General features: G+C 37.4%; 2 protein-coding genes across 6 annotated transcripts in view; one reads left to right on the forward strand and one right to left on the reverse strand.

The window, feature by feature from the left end:
• Positions 1–838: 838 nt before the first annotated feature.
• TRIM59 (tripartite motif containing 59) lies at positions 839–16,630 on the forward strand. 2 transcript variants are annotated; one of them, XM_069561600.1, is made up of 4 exons: positions 850–1,150; positions 1,337–1,574; positions 2,081–2,154; positions 13,268–16,630. In XM_069561600.1, exons 3-4 carry the CDS (start codon positions 2,152–2,154, stop codon positions 14,477–14,479), a joined length of 1,215 nt encoding a protein of 404 aa, XP_069417701.1. In that variant the 5' UTR covers positions 850–1,150; positions 1,337–1,574; positions 2,081–2,151; the 3' UTR covers positions 14,480–16,630. The 2 variants fall into 2 exon arrangements, with proteins under 2 accessions (XP_069417695.1, XP_069417701.1); XM_069561594.1 differs by lacking the exon at positions 1,337–1,574 and having other exon boundaries at positions 839–1,150; positions 13,268–15,083.
• Positions 16,631–17,538: 908 nt separating this feature from the next.
• Positions 17,539–23,394, reverse strand: part of SMC4 (structural maintenance of chromosomes 4) — a 32,116-nt gene continuing 26,260 nt past the window's right edge. For all 4 annotated transcript variants that reach the window (XM_069561234.1, XM_069561240.1, XM_069561251.1 and 1 more), the window contains 7 exons: positions 21,778–21,967; positions 20,597–20,741; positions 20,156–20,329; positions 19,377–19,559; positions 18,999–19,231; positions 18,304–18,487; positions 17,539–17,881 (listed from right to left, as the gene is read on the reverse strand). In XM_069561234.1, the coding sequence (XP_069417335.1) occupies positions 17,729–17,881; positions 18,304–18,487; positions 18,999–19,231; positions 19,377–19,559; positions 20,156–20,329; positions 20,597–20,741; positions 21,778–21,967 (1,262 nt within the window). In that variant the 3' untranslated portion in view covers positions 17,539–17,728. The remainder of the gene's footprint in view (positions 17,882–18,303; positions 18,488–18,998; positions 19,232–19,376; positions 19,560–20,155; positions 20,330–20,596; positions 20,742–21,777; positions 21,968–23,394) is intronic.

The raw sequence follows: 23,394 nt of genomic DNA on the forward strand, positions 1-23,394 counted from the left end.
ATTTTTCTGTAATTTACTGTTGAAGAGCCTAAGATCTGAAAGTACTAGCAATATACAGTATACTGAGGTCCGCAGCTTTATTCAGTACAGTAAATAACTTCCAACTACATATTAGAGGGAAGTGTGATGAGAGCGTATCTTGAGATATAGCTGGATAAAGTTTCTTAAGAGAAAGGACTGAACTGTTTGTTTTGTAATTCTAGGGGTTAAGAAGGTGAAATAGGAATTTGGCGGAGACATTAAATTGGAAATCAGGAATTCTGTGCAATAGTCATCTCCAGACAACAATTTCGTATCGTGGAGACGCGGCGGAGGCGAGAGTAGTAGTAGGACGAGATGGAGGGAAACGGTCCTAAATGCGTCTTGAGGTCCCACTACCCCTCAGAGTTAGTTCTCTTTAAGTACAAGAGAATTCTCAGTCATCAGAAGCCCTCTCCTATGCGGGAACAAGTATTCTGATGGGTTTGTCTCTCCAGACGCTGTAAACAAAAGCAAAGCCGGGCTCAGGCGAGGATGGCACTCGCTCACTGGGGTGCTGTGTGCGCTCAGGACGCCTCAGGGTGCTGGGAACCAATGAAGTCACGACGGAAGACGCTGCGCTTTAAAGTCTAGAATTAGCACATGCCGACTTGGCTCCACGTTAAAATAAAAAACAGAAGTAGTTCTAAGAATCTTTTGTAGAAATCACAGGCCTCCGCCAGGCCCCGCCTCTCCCCGGAAGCCATCCAGAGGGCCCAAGAGGGACTCCAGAACAGACTCAAGGCAGCCAGAAGCGGCCCCGCCAACTGAAGCAACCCCTGCGGCGCGCCTCTGCAGCTCCGGAGCTGCACCCGCTCCTAGTGCGCAGGCGCAGAAAGCTGGCCGCAGTCCTCCAGCCGAGCCCTAGCAACCGTGCCCCCACTTCAGCCCTAACTGTGGGCAGTTTACTTTCGAACCGCGGCCCCGCGCTCTTTCTCATTGGCTGAGGCGACGCAGTTGAAGGTTGCCGGGAGACTGCGCCTGCGTCGTAAGGCGCCTGAGCTCCGCCTCTTCTGAGCACCTGAAGGCCTCAGGGCAGAGGAGGGCGGGGACGCCAAGCAGCCCTCAGCACCGTCGGGTGGCAGTGCTACCCTGTTGCTGCTAGTGGAGTTGCCTGTTTCCCGTCCTCACGGTGAGTTTAAGGAGCTTTTCTTCGGTCCGAAAAGGCGGCTGTGGGTCCCTCCTCTTTGCTTGTAGCCCAGGCTGGTGTACGGTGTGTGTTTGAGGCTTGGTAATTCAGAGGGCTGGCTTGGGTCCTGCGTCTCTTCCCTCTTGTCCGAGGTGAAGAGCTGGGGGACCTTGTTTTCCCTCCCGCCAGGATGGAGCTGCCTTCCCGTGAGAGAGAAGGCCCCCTGTGGCGGGGTGGGAAAGGGGCCGGGCTCCGCCGAGCTGAGTGACCGCTCGGGGGTCGGCGTGGATGGAGGACGCCGAGGCGCGTTGGGAGAGAGGCCGGGAAGGATTTGTCGGAAACCTTCGGGAAAGGGAAGGTGAAGGCCCTGGTGGTCGAGCCCCTTCTCTGGCAGACGTTCTCACCGGAATTAACGTTCTACACCACGGTAGGTGTAGTTACACCCATCTTACAGATGTGAAACGGCAGTTGGGAGAGGCACTAGGTAAAACACCTCCAGGGATTCTCAACATTTACGTGGCAGAACTGAGACATTAACAGACGTACTGATGGGAATAACCGAAATCAAGATTTGTGATTTTCAACTGGCATAACCTTTCACTCCTATGAGTGCTTCTTGCCTTCCAGTTAACTCTCAGCAGTCCAACATGACCCTGAAGGTTTACTCCGTCATCACCATTGTTAGCTAATGTTTTCGAGATGCTTGACGCTATAAAAAGAGGTCCTTTGTGACAGTTTATTTGGTCACAGATTTGTTGGGATTTTCAAGTTACAGTGATACCTCTCCTGCTACTCCACAGCTATTGATATTTGTCACTACTTTAAAACACACACACACACAGTGAGGCTCAGGGAAGGTAAGTATCAAAGATAGTGATATTTCCTTTTGAGAATTTGAATCTAGAACATTAAGATAAAATAATTTTATTTCAGAATAAGGATAAAAGAATCCGAAAAAGTTAAAGAAGATATATATTCAGTCTCCAAACCAGAAAGTCAACTAAATGGTAAGTTCTGGGAGATTAAGTGAATACCAAAGAGATTTTCAGTAAATTTTTAAACTGTAAGGTGATTTAAATTTTTGAATCTTTTTTTTAAAAAAGGAATGCATGTTGATGGTATGTAAAATTCGAACCATGTAGAAGAATCTTGAAATGAAAAGTAAACAACTCTCTTATCTGACCTATACCTTAGTCACTGTTAACTCTTGTTTACCCTGCTGCTGGAAATTTTACAAGAATGTGTGCATCTTAATACAGACACACACGGTTAACACAGATCTGCAAGTTGAATTTATTAAGTTATTGGGGTACCTTTTTACCATGCATTTACATACATATCGTTGCTGCATTCCCTTTTCTTTTTAAGGTTTTTTCCAGTGTGGACCTTTTTTATAAACTCTTGATTGAATTTGTTATAATATTGCTTCTGTCTTATGTTTTGGGTTTTGGCTTCAGGGCATGTGGGATTTTAGCTCCTGGACCAAGGATCGAAACCAGCATCCCTTGTATTGGAAGGCAAAGTCTTAATCCCTGGACTGCCAGGGAAGGCCCTGCATTCCTTTTTTATTTTTTTCATTTTTAATTGGAGGATAATTGCTTTATAATGTTGTGTTGGTTTCTGCCATACAACAGTGTGAATGAGCCATAAATATGTACATAAGTACACATATACACTCCCTCTTCGTCCTCCCATTCCCCACTGCATTTCTTTTTAATCACCAAGTAGCTATCATTTGGCACTTCCCTGGTGGCTCAGCAGTGGGGGGTTGGGTTGGGGGAGGTGGAAAAAAAAAGAAATCCACCTGTAATGTAGGAGACACTGTTCAATCCTTGAGTCAGGAAGATCCCCTGGAGAAGGAAGTTGCCACCTGTTCCAGTATTCTTGCCTGGGAAATCCCATGGACAGAGAAGCCTGGAGGGCTACAGTCCATGGGGTGGTAAAAGAGTTGGACACAATTTAGTGACTAAACAATAACAATAGCTATCCCTTAAAGTAAGGGACCATAGTTTAGCTGGCAAGATGAAATTTTGATCTTAGTTGATGTTAGTTTTAACGTTGCTTTTTTCCCACCAAATATGTATTTTCACTTTGAAAATATTTTTTAAAAAGGCAAACAAAATCTTAACTCCTCATATCAGTTCCTTATTAAATTGCATTAATGGGCTTCCCCTGGTGGCTCAAATGGTGAAGAATCTGCCTTAATGCAGAAGACCTGGGTTTGATCCCTGGGTCGGGAAGATCTCTTGAAGAAGGGAATGGCTACCCATTCCAGTATTCTTGCTTGGAGAATTCTGTGGACAGAGGAGCCTGGTCTTTTTTCAGTTTGAGGGAACAGGTTGATGTCAAAATGCAGGAAAACATACAAATGGGCAGAGTTAAAATCAGATCTGACCATAGAATTTTTTTGTTTTGTTTTGAGTTAGGTGAGCCTTCATTATTTTTGTGCATTTATTCTTTTTTTTTTTTTTTAAATCAGGGCCACAGAGATGTGAGACCCAGACTGGGTGGTGGCACTTCTTGAATTTTCCCAGACTTATAGCTGACTCACTGTCTTAAGTACTAGAGCAAGTCATATAACTCTATAATGTAGCAGATTTCTCTTCAGAGGTGGTAAACTGTAATGAATGTTTTATAACCATTCATGTTTAGAGATGAAAGACAATAATGCATTAGGGAATTAAGGCTTTTAAAAAATAGTTTATACAGGAGAATGATATTTTTGATATGCCCAGTTCTCCATCATCTGCTGTCAGTGCTGACCATACATAATAAGCTGGTTAGATGCTGGAGACTCCATAGAAAATCAACTTTCTGGAGAAAGACTGCATAAAAACTTTAGAAGTTCAATAATGTGTTTGTTTTGACACTTAAGCACAAGAAATCTGAGAAATAATTTATAAGTAGATGATTTAGCTTCAGGTTTATTTCTAAAAAGATTTCTTTTTTATATTCATATTTCTTGGTGACTTTTAAAAGGGAAGCAAGGAATCTTGAACTAAGTTATCAGTTTGTCCTTTGTCTCTTAGTCCCTGCTGGAGGAAAATAACATTTTACATGGGTCATTTTAATTTTTTTGCTTTTTAAAATTATAGAATAATAGAAATTGATTTCAAAATTAATTTGGCAGGGGTGAGCCTGGCTGGATGATAGGCAAGACACTTAAACATTTTAAAATATTTTTAAAGCTTACATATAATTTACCATTTTAACCATTTTAAAGTTTATAGTCAGTGGCATTAAGTACATTTCACATTGTTGTACAGCCATCACCATCTATCTCCAAAACATTTTCATCTTCCCAAAGTGAAGCTGTACTCATTAAACAATAACTCTCCAACTCTCCTCCCTCTAGCCCCTGGCAACCACCAGTTTACTTTGTCTTTGTAGACTGTGCTTATTGGCTTTTATATTATGTGCATTTTTCACATCTAATGTGATCATACATTTTTTTTCCACTGACCTGAGTAATTTTCTGTTACTGAGTTAACTTTACATTTCTGGAAAGAACTGTATTTGCTTCTGTACTGTATTCTTTTAATGTGATCAGGATTTGTTTTTGCTAATATTGTGTTCAGGATTTTACATCAGTATCCATTTTTGTAATTGTTCTATTTTTAGTTTTGAGTTGTCTTTGTTAAGTTTTGCAATTGTGTTATATACGATCCATAAAACAGTTTGCAAACTTGCCATCTTGTATTCTCCAGCAGTAGTACAAGTAATTGTTTCTTAACCACTTGGATGAACCCACCAGAGAAGCTTTCTCCCTTTCCCACCTTTTTTTTTTTCCAGAGCCTTTTTTTTTCCCCCAGAGTAGCACTTTTCCAGCTTGTGAATTTCTCTCATGGTTTGCTTTATCTTCTCTGGTCAATTTTGGTATTGGAACTGACAGAGAATAGTTAATTTCTTGTAGACTTTCAAATAGGTATTCTCTATAATTTTGGCTTTTCCCATATTTGGCTTATTTCCTTTTTTTAATGCTAAACTTAGTACATTTGTTGTTTTTTTCCTTAACCCTCTTGTTTGCATTGCATTGCGCGCTTAGTCACTCAGTCATGTCCAACTGTTTTGCGACTCAATGGACAGTAGCCTGCCATGCTCATCTGTCCTTGAGATTCTCCAGGCAAGAATACTAGAATGGGTTGCCATTTCCTACTCCAGGGCATCTTCCCTACCCAGGGATCGAACCCTGGTGTCCTGCATTGCAGGCAGATTCTTTACCATCTGAGCCACCAGGGAAGCCCCTTATTGCTGCATAACCAATCCCACATTTTAGCAGCTTATAACAAAAATTGAAACCGTTCCCTTGGGTCCGGAATCTCGGAGCTGTCCGCTTCTGGCCCATGGTCTCTCATGACATTGCAGTCATTGCCAGATTTTACTGGACCAGAAGTATCTGCTCATTCTGTAGTTGCTTGAGTCTTCGTGTTCTTGGGGGCTGTTAGACTAAGGGTCTTAGTTTCTTGCCACAGCGGTGGACCTGGTCTGCTTGCAACGTGGCATCTTTCTTCCCTTAGTGAGAGTGATCTAAGAGAGCTGGAGAGAGCCAGAACATTCCAGACTGAAGTTTGGTCTTACAAAATCTTAAAGTTACATCTGCTGTATTGTTTGTTAAAAGGGAGTCACTAAGTCCAGCCCACATTCAAGAGAAGGGAATTACAAAAGGATGTGACAACTGGGAGGTAAAGGTCCATCTTGGAGGCTTCCTGACATAGAAAGCTAAAGGTTTGTTTATTTAAAGAGCCAGGCCTCAGGTTTATCAATTCTTAGAGTTTTCTGTTTTCTAATTCACAGTTTTCTTCATGAGTTAGAATTGTTGTTTTCTTTTGCTTTTCCTAGGTTCATTTTCTTTTTTTCCCCTAACTTTTAAAAAAAGATGAATCCTTTTTATATTACTTCTTTAGTTTATTAATGAATGAATAAATTGTATCTTGGCTGGGTAGAGAATTCTTAGGTCATACCCTTTTTCTTCCTGACCCCTGTGGGTATTGACTGCTATATTGTCTTTTATCATTTCTAGTTGCTTTGGAGGTGTTGTGTTTATCTACTGCTGTGTAACAAATAGAAGGTTTAGATGCCTAATGTCCAAGATGACTTTTTCACTCACATGTCTGGCACCTCGTTGCTCCTCCACTTGGCCTCATCAGCAGAGCAGGATAGAATTTTTACATAGCAAAGAGGCAGGAGTCTGTTAGGCTCCCTAAGGGTTATATCCAGAACTGTCATCGTGTCACTAGTACTGTATCCTGTTGGTCAGAGGAGTCACATGTCTTGTCCAGATCTTTTTGAGGGGAGAATAGATTTCATCTCTTGAGAGAATACCAGCAAAGTTACATCTCAGAATAACGTATCTGAGAAATAACTTTTGTGGCCATCTTTAGAAATTACAGTCTCCCAGAGAATTTTGAGATCATTATGTTTTTATTTTCCTTTTTTTAAAGTGTCTTTTCTGGCTAGATGCATGTGGGATTGTCTTTATTTCTTTATGTAAAATTTTAATATTTTAAATTACCTGTTAATTTGTTGAAAGTAAAAAAGAATTTAGGTTTATAATGGAAAGCAGCAGCCTCCTGCCCTCATGTTCCCGAGTCTTGATTCCTGCTCTCCAGAAGCAATCATTTCATTCCATTTAAATATTTCTTTTGTTATTGCTTCTATATTTCTAAATAATTGGCTTTTGATATGATTTCTTGATTTTTCATTTTTAGGTATGTATTGACTTCTCTTATAAGGGAAGATTAAGATAAGTTCTTAAGCACTGTTTCCTTCCCTATTCCCTCCTCCCAATATAACTTTTTCATTTTTTAAATTTGAGCTGTTACAACAAACCTACCTTAAACAACAATCATTGATTTCTTAAACAACACTCGTTGATTTCTTGTAGTTTTGTAGGCTAGGAAGTTCAGGATCAGGATGCTGGCACAGTTGGGTTCTGGCCAAAGCTCTCTTCCTGGTTTGCAGATGGCCATCTTCCTGCTGTGCTTTCACATGGCAGAGAGCAGAGAAAGAGAGGGAGCAAGCTATGTATCTCTTCCTTTAAGGGGCTCATTTCGTTCATGAGGGCTCAACTCTCAAGACCTAATTACCTCTGCCTCATTTACACTATCACATTAAGGGTTAGGATATTAACATATGCATTTTCAGGAGACACATTCAATCCATAACAGTCATGCTTTTTGGTAAAATCAGTATTAATATTTATAATGTTATGATTAATGGGACAACTGAGTTATATAATATGCTGTAATATTTCCTCTTTTCATGATTCCATCATTTTCTCCTACATTTAGTTTTCTCATTACCTCTGAGTATGTTCAGACACATGAAATACTGTCTGTTCCATTTATTTACTTAAAGACATTTCTTCTGGATTTCTGTCTTCTTCCTCTAGACCTTTTCTCTAGGCTTGCTGCACAGTTGTCCAGGATTCCATTTCACAGTTACCGGGGTGAGAATTCTTGTTTTTCTTGTCTTCCTGCAGTAGTTTTTTTTTTTTTAAGAAATGGCAAGTAGTGGGGGTTTCAAAACCCAGGTAGTGGGTTTTGAGACCTCTTGTGTCAAACTATCTTTAGACTACTTTCAAAATTTACTTTTTCTGGGTGTAGAATTTTAGGTTGAAAGCCATGTTTTCCTATTAAAGAATTGCTTCATTGTCTTCTAGTTTCCAGTGTTGTTGTTACACACAGCATAGCTAAATCTAAGATACTCATCCCAGAAAATACTCATTGGAAAAGTTTTTTGCTCCTTTTCCCCCTGTCAAGAGTCTAGGCTGGTTATGGAAAATTTCTGGTACATAAAATTTCATATTAGTTTCTGGAAGAACTAGCCCCTAAGCATGCTAGCCACTTTTATCTTCTGTTTCTCAGGCAGCACCCAGAGTTAGGAAGTTCCTGACCTTACATATTAATAGTTATTTTCAATCAGGCTTACTTCTGTTAGCCGGTCTTCACTTCTCATGAATGTGTTGGCTAAAATCAGTTTTTCATAACAGTTAGAAGAGGGTAATCTGAGAGTAGATTTGATTTCTGTATCTTCAAGTTACCTACACATTTCTGATTAAATTTTATTAAAAATATATGCTCTTTGTTGTTCAGTCACTAAGTCATGTCTGACTCTTGGCGACCCCATGGACTGTAGCACGCCAGGCTCCTCCTCTGCCTTCCGCTATCTCTTGGAGTTTACTCAAATTCATGTCTTTTGAGTTGGTGTTGTTATCTAACCATCTCATCCTCTTTCACCCCCCTTTTCTTTTGCCTTCAGTCTTTCCCAGCATCAGGGTCTTTTCCAATGACTTGGCTCTTCGCTTCAGGTGGCCAAAGTGTTAGAGTTTCAGTTTCAGAATCAATTCTTCCAATGAATATTCAGGGTTGATATCCTTTAGGATTGATGGGTGTGATCTCCTTGCAGTCCAAGGGACTCTCAAGAATCTTCTCCAGCACCATGATTTGAAAGCATCCACTCTTCAGCACTGAGCCTTCTTTATGGTCCAGTTCTCATATCCATACATGACTACTGAAAAAACCTTAGCTTTGACTGTACAGACCTTTGTTGGTAAAGTGATGTCTCTGCTTTATAATATGCAGTCTAGGGTTGTCTTGAGCTTCCCAGGTGGCTCAGTGGTAAAGAATCTACCTGCCAGTGCAGAAGACTTGGATTTGATCCCTGGGTCGGGAAGGTCCCCTGGAGGAGAGCATGGCAACCTACTCCAGTATTCTTGCCTGGATAATCCCATGGACAGAGGAGGGCTACAGTCCATGGGGTTGTAAAGAATTAGACGCAACTGAGTACGCATGCTTGCGGTAGGTTTGTCATAACTTTCCTTCCAAGGAACAAGTGTCTTTAAATTTCATGGCTGCAGTCCCCATCCACAGTGATTTTGGAGCCCAAGAAAATAAAATCTGTCACTCCTTCCATGTTTTCCCCTCCTGTTTGACCAGATACTATGATCTTGGTTTTGTTAATGTTGAGTTCCAAGCCAGCTTTTTCATGCTCCTTTTTCACCCTCATCAAGAGGCTTTATAGTATCTCTTCACTTTTTGCCATTAGCATGGTATCATATGCATATCTGAAGTTGTTGATATTTCTCCTGGCAGTCTTGATTCCAGCTTGTGCTTCATCCATTCCAGCATTTTGCATAATTTACTCTGCATATAAATTAAATAAGCAGGGTGACAATACCTTGTCGTACTCCCTTCCCAATTTGGAACCAGTCAGTACCATGTCTGGTTCTAACTGTTGCTTCTTGACCTGCATACAGGTTTCTCAGGAGACAGGTAAGGTGGTCTGGTATTCCCATCTCTTTAAGAATTTTCCAGTTTGTTGTGATCTACAAAGTCAAAGGCTTTAGTGAAACAGAAATAGATGTTTTTCTAGAATTCTCTTGCTTTTTCTATTATCCAGTGGATGTTGGCAGTGATCTCTGGTTCCTCTGCCTTTTCTAAACCCATCCTGTACATCTGGAATTTCTCAGTTCATGTACTGTTGAAGCCTAGCTTGAAGGATTTTTGGGCATTACTGTGCTAGCATGTGAAATGAACGCAATCATATGGTAGTTCGAACATTCTTTGGCATTGCCCTTCTTTGGGATTGGAATGAAAACTGACCTTTTCCAGTCCTGTGGCCACTACTGAGTTTTCTAAATTTGCTGACATTTTGATTGTGGCACTTTAACAGCATCATTTTTTAGAATTTTAAATAGCTCAGCTGGGGTTCCAACACCTCTTTTAGCTTTCTTTATAGTCATGCTTTCTAAGGCCGCTTGACTTCACACTCAAAAGATGTCTGGCTCTAGGTGAGTGACCACACCATTGTGGTTATCTGGGTCATTAAGGGTTTTTTTTGTATAGTTCTTCTGTGTATACTTGCCATCTCTTCTTAATCTTTCTGCTTCTGTTCAGTCCATACTATTTCTGTCCTTTATTATTGTGTCTATCCTTGCATGAAATGTTCTCTTCATACCTCTCATTTTCTTGAAGAGATCTCCAGTCTTTTTCATTCTATTGTTTTCCTCTGTTTCTTTGCGTTCTCTTAAAGGCTGCCTTCTCTCTCCTCACTCTTCTCTGGCACTCTGCATTCAGTTGGGTATATCGTTCCCTTTCTTCTTTGCCTTTCGCTTTTCTTCTTTCCTCAGCTATTTGTAGTCTCCTTAGGCAGCCACTTTACCTTTTTTGCATTTCTTTTTCAGTGACTTTGGTCACTGCCTCCTGTACAGTGTCATGAACCTCCATCCATAGTTCTTTAGGCACTCTGTCTACCAGATCTAATTCTATCTTTTCGTCACCTCCACGGACTACCCTGTATCTCAAATGGTAAAGAATCTGCCTGTGAGTCAGGAGACCAGGGTTCAATCCCTGGGTTGGGAAGTTCCTCTTTGAGAAGGGAATTGCAATCCACTCCAGTATTCTTGCCTGGAGAATTCATCGACAGAGAAGCCTGGCGAGCTACAGTCTGTGGGGTCATGGAGTTGGACATGACTGAGTGACTAACACACATTCGTCACCTCCACTGTAGAATCTGAGCCACCAGGGAAGCCCTGTATAATCATAAGGGGTTTAATTTAGGTCATACTTCAGTGGCTAGTGGTTTTCCTTACATTCTTCAGTTTAAGCCTGACTTTTACAAAAAGCAGCCGATGATCTGAGCCAGTGAGCTCCAGGTCTTGTTTTTGCTGACTGTGTAGAGCTTTTCCCATTTACTGATATCCATGTGTAGAGTTGTCTCTTGGGTTGTTGGAAGAGGGTGTTTGCTATGACCAACATGGTCTCTTGACAAAACTTATAGCCTTTGCCCTGCTTCATTTTGTACTCCAAGGCCAAACTTGCCTGTTACTCCAGATATCTCTTGACTTTCTCTTTTTACATTCCAGGCCTTATCATGAAAAGGACATCTTTTTTTGGTGTTAGTTCTAGAAAGTGTTGTAGATGTTCTATATTTGCCAAGTAACCTTTGAGACCAGGATATCTAATGCTTCCATTTTATATAAGTTCAAGAGATGATATTTTCTTTGCAATATGGTTATTTTGAATATCTTCCTTCTAAAAAAAGTTGAACTTTTGGGATCCTTAAATGGGTTCCCAGGGAAAATGTTTTCTAACTTTTTAACAAGTATAGGATTTTGGAGGGAAGCTTTGGAGGGAAAGATGGTGTTCAGTTTTAGGGTTACTTTTTGATACTTGCATTAAATAACTCTAATATTAAATCTAAATTGAATATATGTCCATTGTTCAAATTTTATTCCTTTGCAAAATAGTATCCTGTTTATTTCTTCATTATGAATTCTGACATCACTTAAACTGAAAAAACGTTTTGTTTTTCTTGGGTGGTTTTTCAATTTCAGAGCTCTCTGTTAGGTTCAAGATAATCATAAAGGCTTCTCAACATGTAGGCACATGAATTTATCTGCAGTGAATGTCATCTTCTGTTCTGTTGCCCAGTTACTTTTGTTTCCTGGAATACTTCACAGTTCAGGCTTATTAGTCTCACACATCTTGGCTCATTGTAGTTCTTAATGCTGTTAGTCTGAATGGCGTATTTTCTGTTTTCAGATGTATTCTTGATAGAACTTTTCCTAAGCAGAAATTTTGCTGTTTTAAAATAAAAGAACCCTAAAACTAAGGTCTGACATTTTTTTAGCATTGGTCTCTTAAGGGGCACTGTTTATTCAGCTAGTATTGAGTGAATGCCTGTTGTGTCAGGTTCTGCACTTAGACACAATGTCTGCACTTACTGCAGGCTTATATTCTAATGTATAGAAAAATGTTACAAAATCCTTTATTATTGGTTTTTTTTTTTTTTTTTGGCTATGCCACACAGCTTGCACGATCTTAGTTTCCCAACCAGGTGTCAAACATGGGCCTTGGCAGTGAAAGCACCAAGTCCTAACCACTGGACCACCAGGGAATATCCCCACAAGTCTTTTAGATAAAGTCCATCTAAGAGCTAGAAAGTAGAAGTGCAGTGTTCAGTGAGATTAACAGGGGACCAGATCTGGGGAAGGAGGTGGGGCTCAAGTTCAGGCTTGAAGGAATTTGGTTTTGCACATGGTGAAGAGGGGGCACATAGAGCTATAAAGACTGAAGAGGATTTATGTTTATTAAAAGTACAATTAGTTATTTGTAGATGTTGTTTATTGAAACTCCTAACAGTTTTTATAGAGGATGATTTGGTAAGCTTTAGATTTTACAAGAATGGCACTTGGAATGCTTGTTGGAAATAACCAGTAATAGCTTGCCAAGAAGTAAAGTTACTTGTGTCAGAGAAGATCTCTGAACTGTTGCTGGATTTCTTTCCTAAAGGAAAGATGACTAATTGCGTTCTTTAGCACTAATGCTCTGCTGCTGCTAAGTCGCCTCAGTCGTGTCCGACTCTGTGCGACCCCATAGATGGCAGCCCAGCAGGCTCCCCTGTCCCTGGGATTCTCCAGGCAAAAACACTGGAGTGGATTGCCATTTCCTTCTCCAATGCATGAAAGTGAAAAGTGAAAGTGAAGTTGCTCAGTCGTGTCCGAATGCTCTAGTGGTCAGTAATTCATAATTACCACTATCAACACTTCATCTTTCAAACTTCATTGCCAGGACTAATTTAGAAATGTTTTCCCTTTCCAAATCTTCAAATTAACATTACTGTAGAATATTACACTGTGCTGATTCAGGGCTTTAAGCACATACACTAGAATTCAAATTCAAGAACCTGAGAAATTTATAGAACAGTTAGAAATTTAGTAACTTACTTTAGAAACTGTGGTTGAGTCAACTGGGAATGTGAATTAAAGAACATAATTTTGCTAAGAATCAACTTGTTATTTAATATTTAGTTCTGTCTATTCATTACTTGTGTATAGTTTTGATTTTAGCATCTTAGAATGTAAAAAGTTGCTCAGGCTATTTATAATCATTAGGTAGACTTCCAACAGAACACCCCAAAGTGACCTCTTAAAGGTTATCAATAATCAGTGTTAGGAATTAAATTATATAGAGAATCATTGGTGAAATCTTAGTAAATATCCTCTTGTAAATGACAAGTACAATATATTGTTTGTAGGTTAACACTTAAAACTTTATATAATGTATGCAAATATGTCTTTGTGATATGTAGAATTAAAATACTTTTTTCTCTTGACAGGAAATGCACAATTTTGAGGATGAGTTAACATGTCCCATTTGTTACAGTATTTTTGAAGATCCTCGTGTACTACCATGCTCTCATACATTTTGTAGAAATTGTTTGGAAAATGTGCTACAGGCAACTGGTAACTTTTATATATGGAGACCTTTACGCATTCCACTCAAGTGCCCTAACTGCAGAAGTATTATTGAAATTGCTCCAAGTGGTATTGAATCTTTACCTGTTAATTTTGCATTAAGGGCTATTATTGAAAAGTACCAGCAAGAAGACCATCCGGATATCATCACCTGCCCTGAGCATTATAGGCAGCCCTTAAATGTTTACTGTCTCCTGGATAAAAAATTGGTTTGTGGTCATTGCCTTACCATAGGTCAGCATCACGGTCATCCTATAGACGACCTTCAGAGTGCCTATATGAAAGAAAAGGACACACCTCAAAAACTGCTTGAACAGTTAACTGACACACACTGGACAGATCTTACTTGTCTTATTGAAAAGCTAGAAGAACAAAAATCTCATTCAGAGAAAATGGTCCAAGGTGATAAGGAAGTTGTTCTCCAGTATTTTAAGGAGCTTAGTGATATATTAGAACAGAAAAAAAAAATTTTCCTAACAGCTCTTTGTGATGTTGGCAATCTGATTAATCAAGAATATACTCCACAGATTGAAAGAATGAAAGAAATAAGAGAGCAGCAGCTTGAATTAGTGACACTGACAACATCTTTACAAGAAGAGGCTCCACTTAAATTTCTTGAAAAAGTTGACGATGTCCGCCAACGTGTGCAGATCTTGAAACAAAGACCGCTTCCTAAGGTCCAACCTGTTGAAATTTATCCTCGAGTAAGCCAAGTATTGAAAGAAGATTGGAGCAGAACAGAAATTGGACAAATTAAGAAACTTCTCATTCCTGAAATGAAGATCTCTTCAAAAAGGATTCCCTGTGCCTGGCCTGATAAAGAGGAAAAAGTTGAATTTTTTAAGATTCTAAACATTGTTATAGTTACACTAATTTCAGTGATACTGATGTTGGTCCTCTTTTTTAACCAACACATAATAACCTTTTTAAATGAAATCACTTCAATATGTTTTTCTGAAGTCTCTCTCTCTGTTTACCAAAGTTTATCTAAGAATGTGCACAATTTAAAGAATATACTATGTCACACTGTGTATTTATTGAAGGAATTCATGTGGAAAATGGTTTCTCATTGAACATTCTAATCTGGATTATTTAAGGCTTATTCTGTACAGCAGAGGCTAATGACCATCGCTAAGTAGAGGAATATAGGGGTAACTTGGATAAATAAAATAGGCTGAAGTTTGTTAGAATTGCAACAGAAAAATCCCTCTTATGCTTCTGTTGAATACAAAATGTGTCATCAGAAGTTAGAAATGAGACAATGTCTGGTTTTCTGAAAACCAGAACGAACTCTAGTGAGAACTTAAGTATTAATACATTATCCCATTTTTATTGGTTTTTAAGGTTGACTATTTTAACATTCTTACACCAGTAGTGTTTTAGCATTATATACTGCAGTGGTTGGCTTTACAGTTCTTTGTGTATACATAGTTTTTAATTAAAAGATGTCAAAATCCTGAAAGATAAAACCTTTTGAATGGGCAAATAAATAAAGGTGGTGAGAAGAGGTTTTATATTCAAGTAGCTAAGTCAAAGTGATAGGGGATTGCTGATGTTCAAGATATGTTTGATCAAATGTACCTGATCCACACATTAGTGTTTTAGATTTAAGAGCCTACAGTTTCTGTAACATTCATTCCTAATAAAACTGTTGCTTAAGTGTTGTTACGGACAAAACAGTAACGTTTCCTAGCACTTACTGTCCTATGATTCATGTAAATTTATTTTAAGATTGTATTGATATTTAACTTTTGTGGTGTCTTGTTAGTCAAATCAGTTCTTGGGAAATATTGATACATCCCACCCTCATTATGTTTGGATGGCATCATGTTAACTGTATGTCTTTAAAAGTGTCTAAAATTTTCCAAGTCTTTTATGCTAATGCCAATTCAGTTCAGTTGCTCAGTTGTGTCCGAGTCTGCGACCCTGTGAACTGCAGCACACCAGGCCTCCCTGTCCATCACCAACTCTCAAGAGTCCACCCAAACCCATGTCCATGGAGTTGGTGATGCCATCCAGCCATCTCATCCTCTGTCATCCCCTTCTCCTCCTGCCCCCAATCTTTCCTGGCATCTTTCAAATGAGTCAGCTCTTCGCATCAGGTGGCCAAAGTATTGGTTTCAGCTTCAGCATCAGTCCTTCAAATGTATATTCAGGACTGATTTCCTTTAGGATGCACTGGTTGGATCTCCTTGCAGTCCAAGGGACTCTCAAGAGTCTTCTCCAACACCACAGTTCAAAAACATCAGTTCTTCGGTGCTCAGCTTTCTTTACAGTTCAACTCTCACATCCATACATGACGCTAATGCCAAAGCACCAATAATTTGATGTTATTTTCTTGAATTGTAAGGGGAGTCTGCCTAGCTGCCTAAGTCAAATCCCTTTGATGTAGTTCCCTTTTTGTTAGCAAAGACTGAATTGTGGTCCTGGTAGACTTATTGACACTTTTGTCCATGCAATCCTAAGTACAAGCTCACTTCCCAAAATTCCAAGTAGATAGCATGTTTAGGAGCTGAAGCTCATAGTCCTAGAGGTGGCTGTAATCAGGGCGGCAGTTCCAGAATACTAAGATCTTATCTGCTGAGTAAAAGTCTAAAGATGGCTGGCTGTACTCAGTTCATGATCAGAGTATCAGAATAGAAAAACTAAATGTTATGTGGGCAAAGAACATTTGCAGGTAGAAGATGTGTATAGAGCTACACACCAACTGAAGCCTGGAGTTGCACTGACTTGATTAAAGTTATAACAAAAATGCCACATACGTTTTGAAGTGTATATAATTAGTCTCACACTTCTGAAATAAGTATTAATCCTTGCTTTTTTGTATGTTAGCAAACACACAAAATTGCCAAAGCCATATATTTAGTATGAGAGACCCATATATATATTTTAAGAGTTCACCTGTTGTGTTACCTTTAAAGAATTTAAACCAAGGTTTTTACTAGGGTTTCTAACATGTCTATGAATCACAGCTAAAAATGGAAACATTTTAGGTTTGACATTCATTTTTTAAATAACTTGCCAGTTTTTAGTAAACAATACTTTTAAATTTTATGTAGTCTGCATGAATAATCAAATATACAAATAACTCATACATGCTCTTCCCTTTTGTATTTTTGAGGATGAGATTATAAAATTTGAAGTATATAATCTTGAATCTTCATTTCTAAGTTTTTATGTATAACAAGGTTTACATTGTAATAAAACTCATTTGGATCTTTGCATTGAGTGGTTAAATAAGGTGCTGAAACTCAGGAGTGGTTGCTTTGGAATTTTCATATGGGCTATGAGGATTATGTATTTTAACTTTTTAAAAGCACTACACTTTACTATTCTATATCTATTGGTTATGAAAATATAAAAATATTAAATTCATCTGTTCTCACCAATGAAAAGACCTTGATTATACTGATACTTTTTTCTAGTTACCTTTCCCTTGTATAATCTTGACTTTATAAACAAATGACCATACTTGGATTTTAGATCTTACTTTATTTAAGTCCATGCTAATGTATTTACATCTTACTGATTATGATACAGACTCTTTGTTGGGTTTTAGTACTTAAACAGTGCACTATGAATAAGAAGGTAATTTAAAATTTTAATTCCTCAGGCTCTCTATCTAGAAACTGAATAGCTTAGACCAGACTTCTGATTCAATATCAGGATTTTTTCTGAAAATGAAGTGGTTGCCAGCTTATTTCCAGTAGTATATTCTTGAGTTAATGCAGTGTTAACACAATAACAAGAAAGCCTTTGACAACTTGATGGACAAACAGTACTGCATGCTAATTTCCATTTATACTAAAGAAATTAACCCCTATACACTTAAATCATTCTTTTTCTGAAGCAACTATAGTGGGTATATATAACCACTCAAGTTATTCAGACATTTGCTGGCCCTTTCACAAGTGTTTTAAACAGTCAGGCACCTTGAGTTTAAGAATGTATAATATTCAAATTCTCATTCCTGCAATTCAGAATCACTAGTTTAACATGATTTAGTTTACAACTGTACTGTTCATCAAAGTAATATACTTTTAACTCTGCATAAGAGGAAATTATCTGATCATCCAGGCATCTTATTTTCTCTATAGTTGCCACTTACAAAATTGTCAGATTCTTAACAATCTTCTAGAAACAGGCACAGAGAATATTTTATTAAACTTGTAACATCTCTTAATTAACAGCATAAAATAGAAACTATATGATACAATTTAAGAATAGGTATTTTATATAATTTATAACCCTTTACAAATACAAAGTAAATACAATATGTTGAATCTACGATAAGATTTGAAAAATCTTCAGATTAAGCAAGTTTAGCAAAGTCCTTTAGATGCAATTTCTTTTGGGTTTACTGCAACGCTTTTTGTTATATTATATGTCTTGTAAATTCCAATAAGTCTATCTGAAATCTCAAACATATTATTTCGAAGAGAAATTATTATGAACTGGGCATTTTTTGTTTGTTCCTAAAGAGAAAAAAACAATAAATTAGAAAAATTATACATAGATATGTAAATGTATGAATAATAATAGAGATCTAACTTTACTTCCCTAAAATATTTCTTGGGCAATAAATTGAATGACATTGGTAATTAATATGAACAAGAATGACAACATGATAGTATCTGGGTTAGAGAAGAACTCGGGTATTTGGAAGGACAGTTGCCTAGAAGTCTTCTAGTAGAAAAAATTCTACCTGTGTTTCTGCTACTAATTTACATTTATATTTAACTTTTCCAAAATGGAACCATTTTGCTCAAATAAAGTGGTCTCCGTTAATACCATGGGAATAGAGAATGGCAGAAGCTGGAAAGAAGCCAAAGAATTCCATGTGTAATGTTTAGGGAACACATAATTTTCACAATGAAAGCTCTAAATGATTACTTACATATATGTAAAATGCAACAATAGATACATTTTTGAAGTCAAGGGCTGCATCAATCTCATCCATGAAGTACAGTGGAGTGGGTTTATAGTGATGAAGAGCGAACACTAAAGCCAATGAACTAAGTGTTTTCTCTCCTCCTGAAAGGTTGAAGATCTTCTTCCAACTTTTTTTAGGTGGTCGAACACTGAGATAATTAAGAAAATCTCATTACTTAAATTACTTGCAAAGCTAAATTAAGACTCCATGATTTGTTTCCTATAACTGGCTTCTACCACCCTCCTTGGAAATACCGAACTTGCTTTTTCATTAATATAAATTCTTGGGTTATTTTATAAAAATATTATTGGAGGATGAACACATAAGAACACCTAACAAAAATTTAAGATTTAAACAGTAGATCAGTAAGTAATTCTTGCTATTCTTCCTGTTTCCCATGAATACTGGAGTGGGTACCCTATCCCTTGTCCAGGGGAACTTGCTGACCAAAGAACTGAACCAGGGTCTCCTGCATTGCAGGTGGATTCTTTACCAGCTGAGCTACACAGGAAGCCTATAGGCAAACTAGTATTTGTCAAATAAAATACATTGTAGGCTTAACTGTCACATCCCACCCCTAAAGAATGTTAAGTTTGGAGAATATGTACAGAGATGGTAACAGAAAAATCCAAAACTTGGTATATGGCATCATTACAAACCTGAATGTGATTCCTTCAGAGAAAGGATCCATGCTGTCTACAAGGTCCAGCTCAGCATCACCTCCCAAAGTAAGCATTTGGTAATTTTCCTTTAATTTATTTGTTATTATATAAAAACCTGCCATGAATTCATTAAGTCTTTGTTTTCGAAGATCTTCATATGCCTGTCTAAAATTATCTCTTTCATTAGTAATTTTGTCCAATTCTGCCACCCGTTGTAAATATAATTCTTCCTATGAAAAGAATATGAGAAAAACATGTTATACATTTGACATGAGAATTAAAACTGCTAATTATATAAAATAAAGGCTTAATTTAACAATTTAGGGTAAGGACTAAAGAGACTTTCTGACCATTACATGAGTTGTTTACTTGTACCTTCTTTTTATAATCTGCAATGGCGCCAAGATTTGGTTTCATTTCATGACACTGGGCTTCCAAAACTGCGATTTGATTTGTTATAGAATCTGGGTTCTTGATTGCTTCAAGCTCTTCTGGGCTTAGAACTGGAATCTTTTCAACGTGGTTATCTTCTATTGGATGCAGTGATATTTTTGAAATCTATAAAGTTAGATGAATATTAGAAAACACAGTGTTACTTACAATTCATTGTTTCAAAAAAACCTCCCAGGGACTTCACTGGTGGTCCAGTGGTTAAGAGGCTGCCTTGCACTGGTTGGGAAATTAGGATTCCACATGCCACAGAGCAACTAAGCTCAGGTACTATAGCTAGAGAGTTCATGCACTGTGATAAAAGTTCCTGCATGTAGCAACTAAGACCTGACAGCCAAATATATTAAAAAGCAAAAAGCTCACAAATTTAAGACAAATCACCTATCAGAATGACATATAATAAGTGGTGACTCATTTGTGTATCAACTATTTTTCATAGGACTTAAAAAAAACATAGCTGTAGTGCCCAAGTGTTCATGTTCAATCTCTAAATCAGCCCTGGGATGAAAATGTTGATTAATTCTAACCATTGCCCTTATTTTTCTGTATATAATAACTCCTATATACTGTTCATTTTGTCCCCTATAAACCTGAGAAGTGATTATATAGCCTGAAATTAAGAATTACAACATACTTCAAAAACACAAACCCCAACTTTTTTCATAAAGGCTATTTTAAATTTACACTTAACTAACAATTCTCACCTCTCTTTGCCAATATTTTATTTTAGAATTATGTTCACCAATGTGACCATCTATTTGTTCAAGTTTCAACTTGATACTAAGTGCATCTTTTTGGAGAGCATGTTCATTTTCCTGAATTACTTTTAGTTCTTGAAGTAGGTTTCGATGTTCTTTCTGGATTTCTGGTAAGGATGCCTAAGAAACAAAAAGAGCTGCTATACGTATGATCTCACAATAGGGATTTGCACATTACAAAGATGAAGTTAGCACTCTCACCTCATGCCTCTTTCACTTTAAAGAAAATGTTTTTATTTACAGAAAAGTTAAAATAGTTATTTTTTATTACACAGATGAAAGTTAATATAGTTGTGTGATCTACTGAATGCTCACTACACAAGGCACTGGCGTCATCCGTAACTCTCTGCTGCTTCAAGCAGCGCCCCTCCCCTCTCCCCATCTTACCTCTGCATCGTCTGTATTCTTCACAACCTCTGCTGCTTTGTCTTCAAGACTTTTTAGCTCTGTTGTTAAGTCATCTACTTCTTTCTCAGTATCTTTTATTTCTTTCTCTGTACGTAAGACACTGTCTTGTGCTTTTTTAAGATTTCTAAACAAGCAAAATCTTATATTAAGAACTTTTCATGACATTAATGTGACAGTTTTCTATCATAGATTTAAAAACTTTTTTTTACTAAAAAATCAATTGGTTTTTATGTTTATACACACACTTGTGGGATGTTGTATATTTTATTAAATTCTCAGTATAAATTAATGAAACTTCCATATATAAAATTTTAGTTTCATTCAATCTTAAGACTATGAAGCAAAATTGTCCATTGTAGTATTATAGTCTTGTCATTTTCTTGTCGGATTGGAGGGTCTTAAATCTTTAATTCTTTAAACTATACCTTCAAGTAAATTACTTCCTAGTTCAAGTCAGGGAAAATAAGTGTTTTAGGTAGAGGGGAGGAAATGGAACAAAGGACAACGGGGATGACAATGACACACACAGTTATTTTTTCCCTGTGACTGATAACTGTGTTTAGGTAAAACACTGCTTATTAATTAGCACCTTTGAACAAAGTACACTGCAATAACTGAATAACCAGATAATCACTATGCAACCAATTTATAATTTTAAGACAAACAGCTGTTTACATTTCAACATTTTATATACACTTTGCTTTATTTTAGAATACTTTAATACTCTAAAATTTAAAACAAGACCTGTATTATGAATGTATTAAAAACTTTTTGGGACAATGGAATAATTAAAATTTTCAGTTATTAAAACAATTATGCTAATAGATCTCATCCTTCTTAATTCTCCTAAGACCTAAATCTACTTAAATGAATCGCCATCTATTCCTCTAAACCAGAGAAATGAAACTCTAACTTCTATGTCCTCACAACTGGGGAGTTACATAACCACGTTTTTTTAAGCTGTACCTGTTTTATCAGTTTTTAAAAAACTAATCATATGATAATTTATTACTGGCATCCACCTATTAAAATCCTACGAGGTAACAATGTCAGATCTTAATAAGTAACAGGAAACATTTATTAGACATTAAATTTAAATATTAATCCCCTTTTCAGTGTGATGTAGGGAAGAGGAAGGCAGGGTAATATGCAAACTCTACCTGTCAGCAGTCTTGATTGCCACTTGTGCTTTAGTAATAGCAGAAGCACATTCATCTAATTGCTTATTTATTTTATCAAGTTTGTCTTGTTGGGCCTTGAGTTTATGGTTATTGATTTCTACGATGATACTGTGTAACCTTTTAACCTCAGCTTCCACTTTACCAGCTCTCTCAGCCACACTGTTATACTCTGGGGGATAAAAAAAAAAAGGTTAATTTGTGTTTCTACACTAATAAGCATCATTTGTTAGATGCATTCAATAAATCTCTTCAGTCAATACAACTTAACCTGATACATGCAAAAGAAACTTTTAAACATTTGAGGAAAAGGGCCTCAAAAACAAAGCAAAACCCCAAACAAAAAACCATAATGCCCTTTATCAAAACAAACAGTGTTACAACAACATATAGTTGAATTCTCTGGCTCAGCTGTGAACATAACCCATTATTTCTTGATGGCTTCATACTGTGCAGCTCTTTTCAGAAGTTTATAGGGTACTTTATTTGTTTCATAGTGATCTTTTACCCTTAGACTCTGTACTCAACTATAGACTGGGGGTGAAGAAGTTGTGGTTATTTAATTCTGCTAACCTCGAATTCTCTTCCCTATAACAAAGTGGGGGAGACAGAATAAAGTGGCACTTTTCTCTGTGGCACAGAAGGCTCTTAAGTTACACTTTCTAGATTCCCTTGTATCTAGTGTTCAGACATAAATTTAAGTCCATTCAATCAAGAAAAAGCATACAATTTGGATGGCAAAAGTGATGAACTGAGCATGTTTCTGCTGGAAGTCATGGAAAAGTTTTCTTGGTGGTAGTAGAGGCTCTGATGTCCTGTCAAAAGTTTTGTGAAAACTTACAGGCAATGGCATTAACTTTGACGGGGTGGATTATGATAGGTACAATGTGCTTCTGTTGCTGGCAGTTATAGTGTCATTTTCCTAACTTGATACATGGCTTTTCAATTGCAGAAGAGGCAGTATAGTTTCTTTCATGGTTCTTCAGAGTAGCTCTGGAAATTATTCTTAGCGTTTAGCCTAGAATTTAAGGTATCACAATGATCCTATAAACAATCTTTTTCTCTCTTAAATACACAGTCTCACACCAAAAATCATATTTATACTAGCCAGAGTGGATTCTGTTCTCCATATCTGAACCCTAATCATTATATGATGTAGGAAAGATGAAAGGTGGCAAAATGGTAAGGGGCTCAAGCTGTCGATATGTATGTCTAGAAAGGAAGCAGAAACAGTGCCAACTTATGGAAAGAAACTCAATAAAGCTTCTGTGGGAGGTATGTAGCATTTAGCACAGAAGAAAGTGGGTAGGATTTGCTGAGAGAAAAAGAAAAGACTTAACTATTGTTTCCTCTTGACTGTCTATTCTTCTCTGTAAGAGGGAATTTCAGTATTCTCCAAATTTTACAACTATCTTTTTGTTCCACATTTATCAGAGAATTCTTTAGTCTGATTTTAAAAGCCCATCTAGTGGGTTTAATTACAATGTCTATTTTTCGTATTTCTGAGATCACCACTTGATTAAAAAAAAAAAAGGCATACCAAAACCCTGCCCCTTTTAGTCTTCTAACTCTCCCCTCTCCCTTAAGGATACCAAGATA

This window comes from Ovis canadensis, chromosome 1 (assembly GCF_042477335.2).
Source record: "Ovis canadensis isolate MfBH-ARS-UI-01 breed Bighorn chromosome 1, ARS-UI_OviCan_v2, whole genome shotgun sequence".
Classification (NCBI taxonomy): Eukaryota; Metazoa; Chordata; class Mammalia; order Artiodactyla; family Bovidae; genus Ovis; species Ovis canadensis.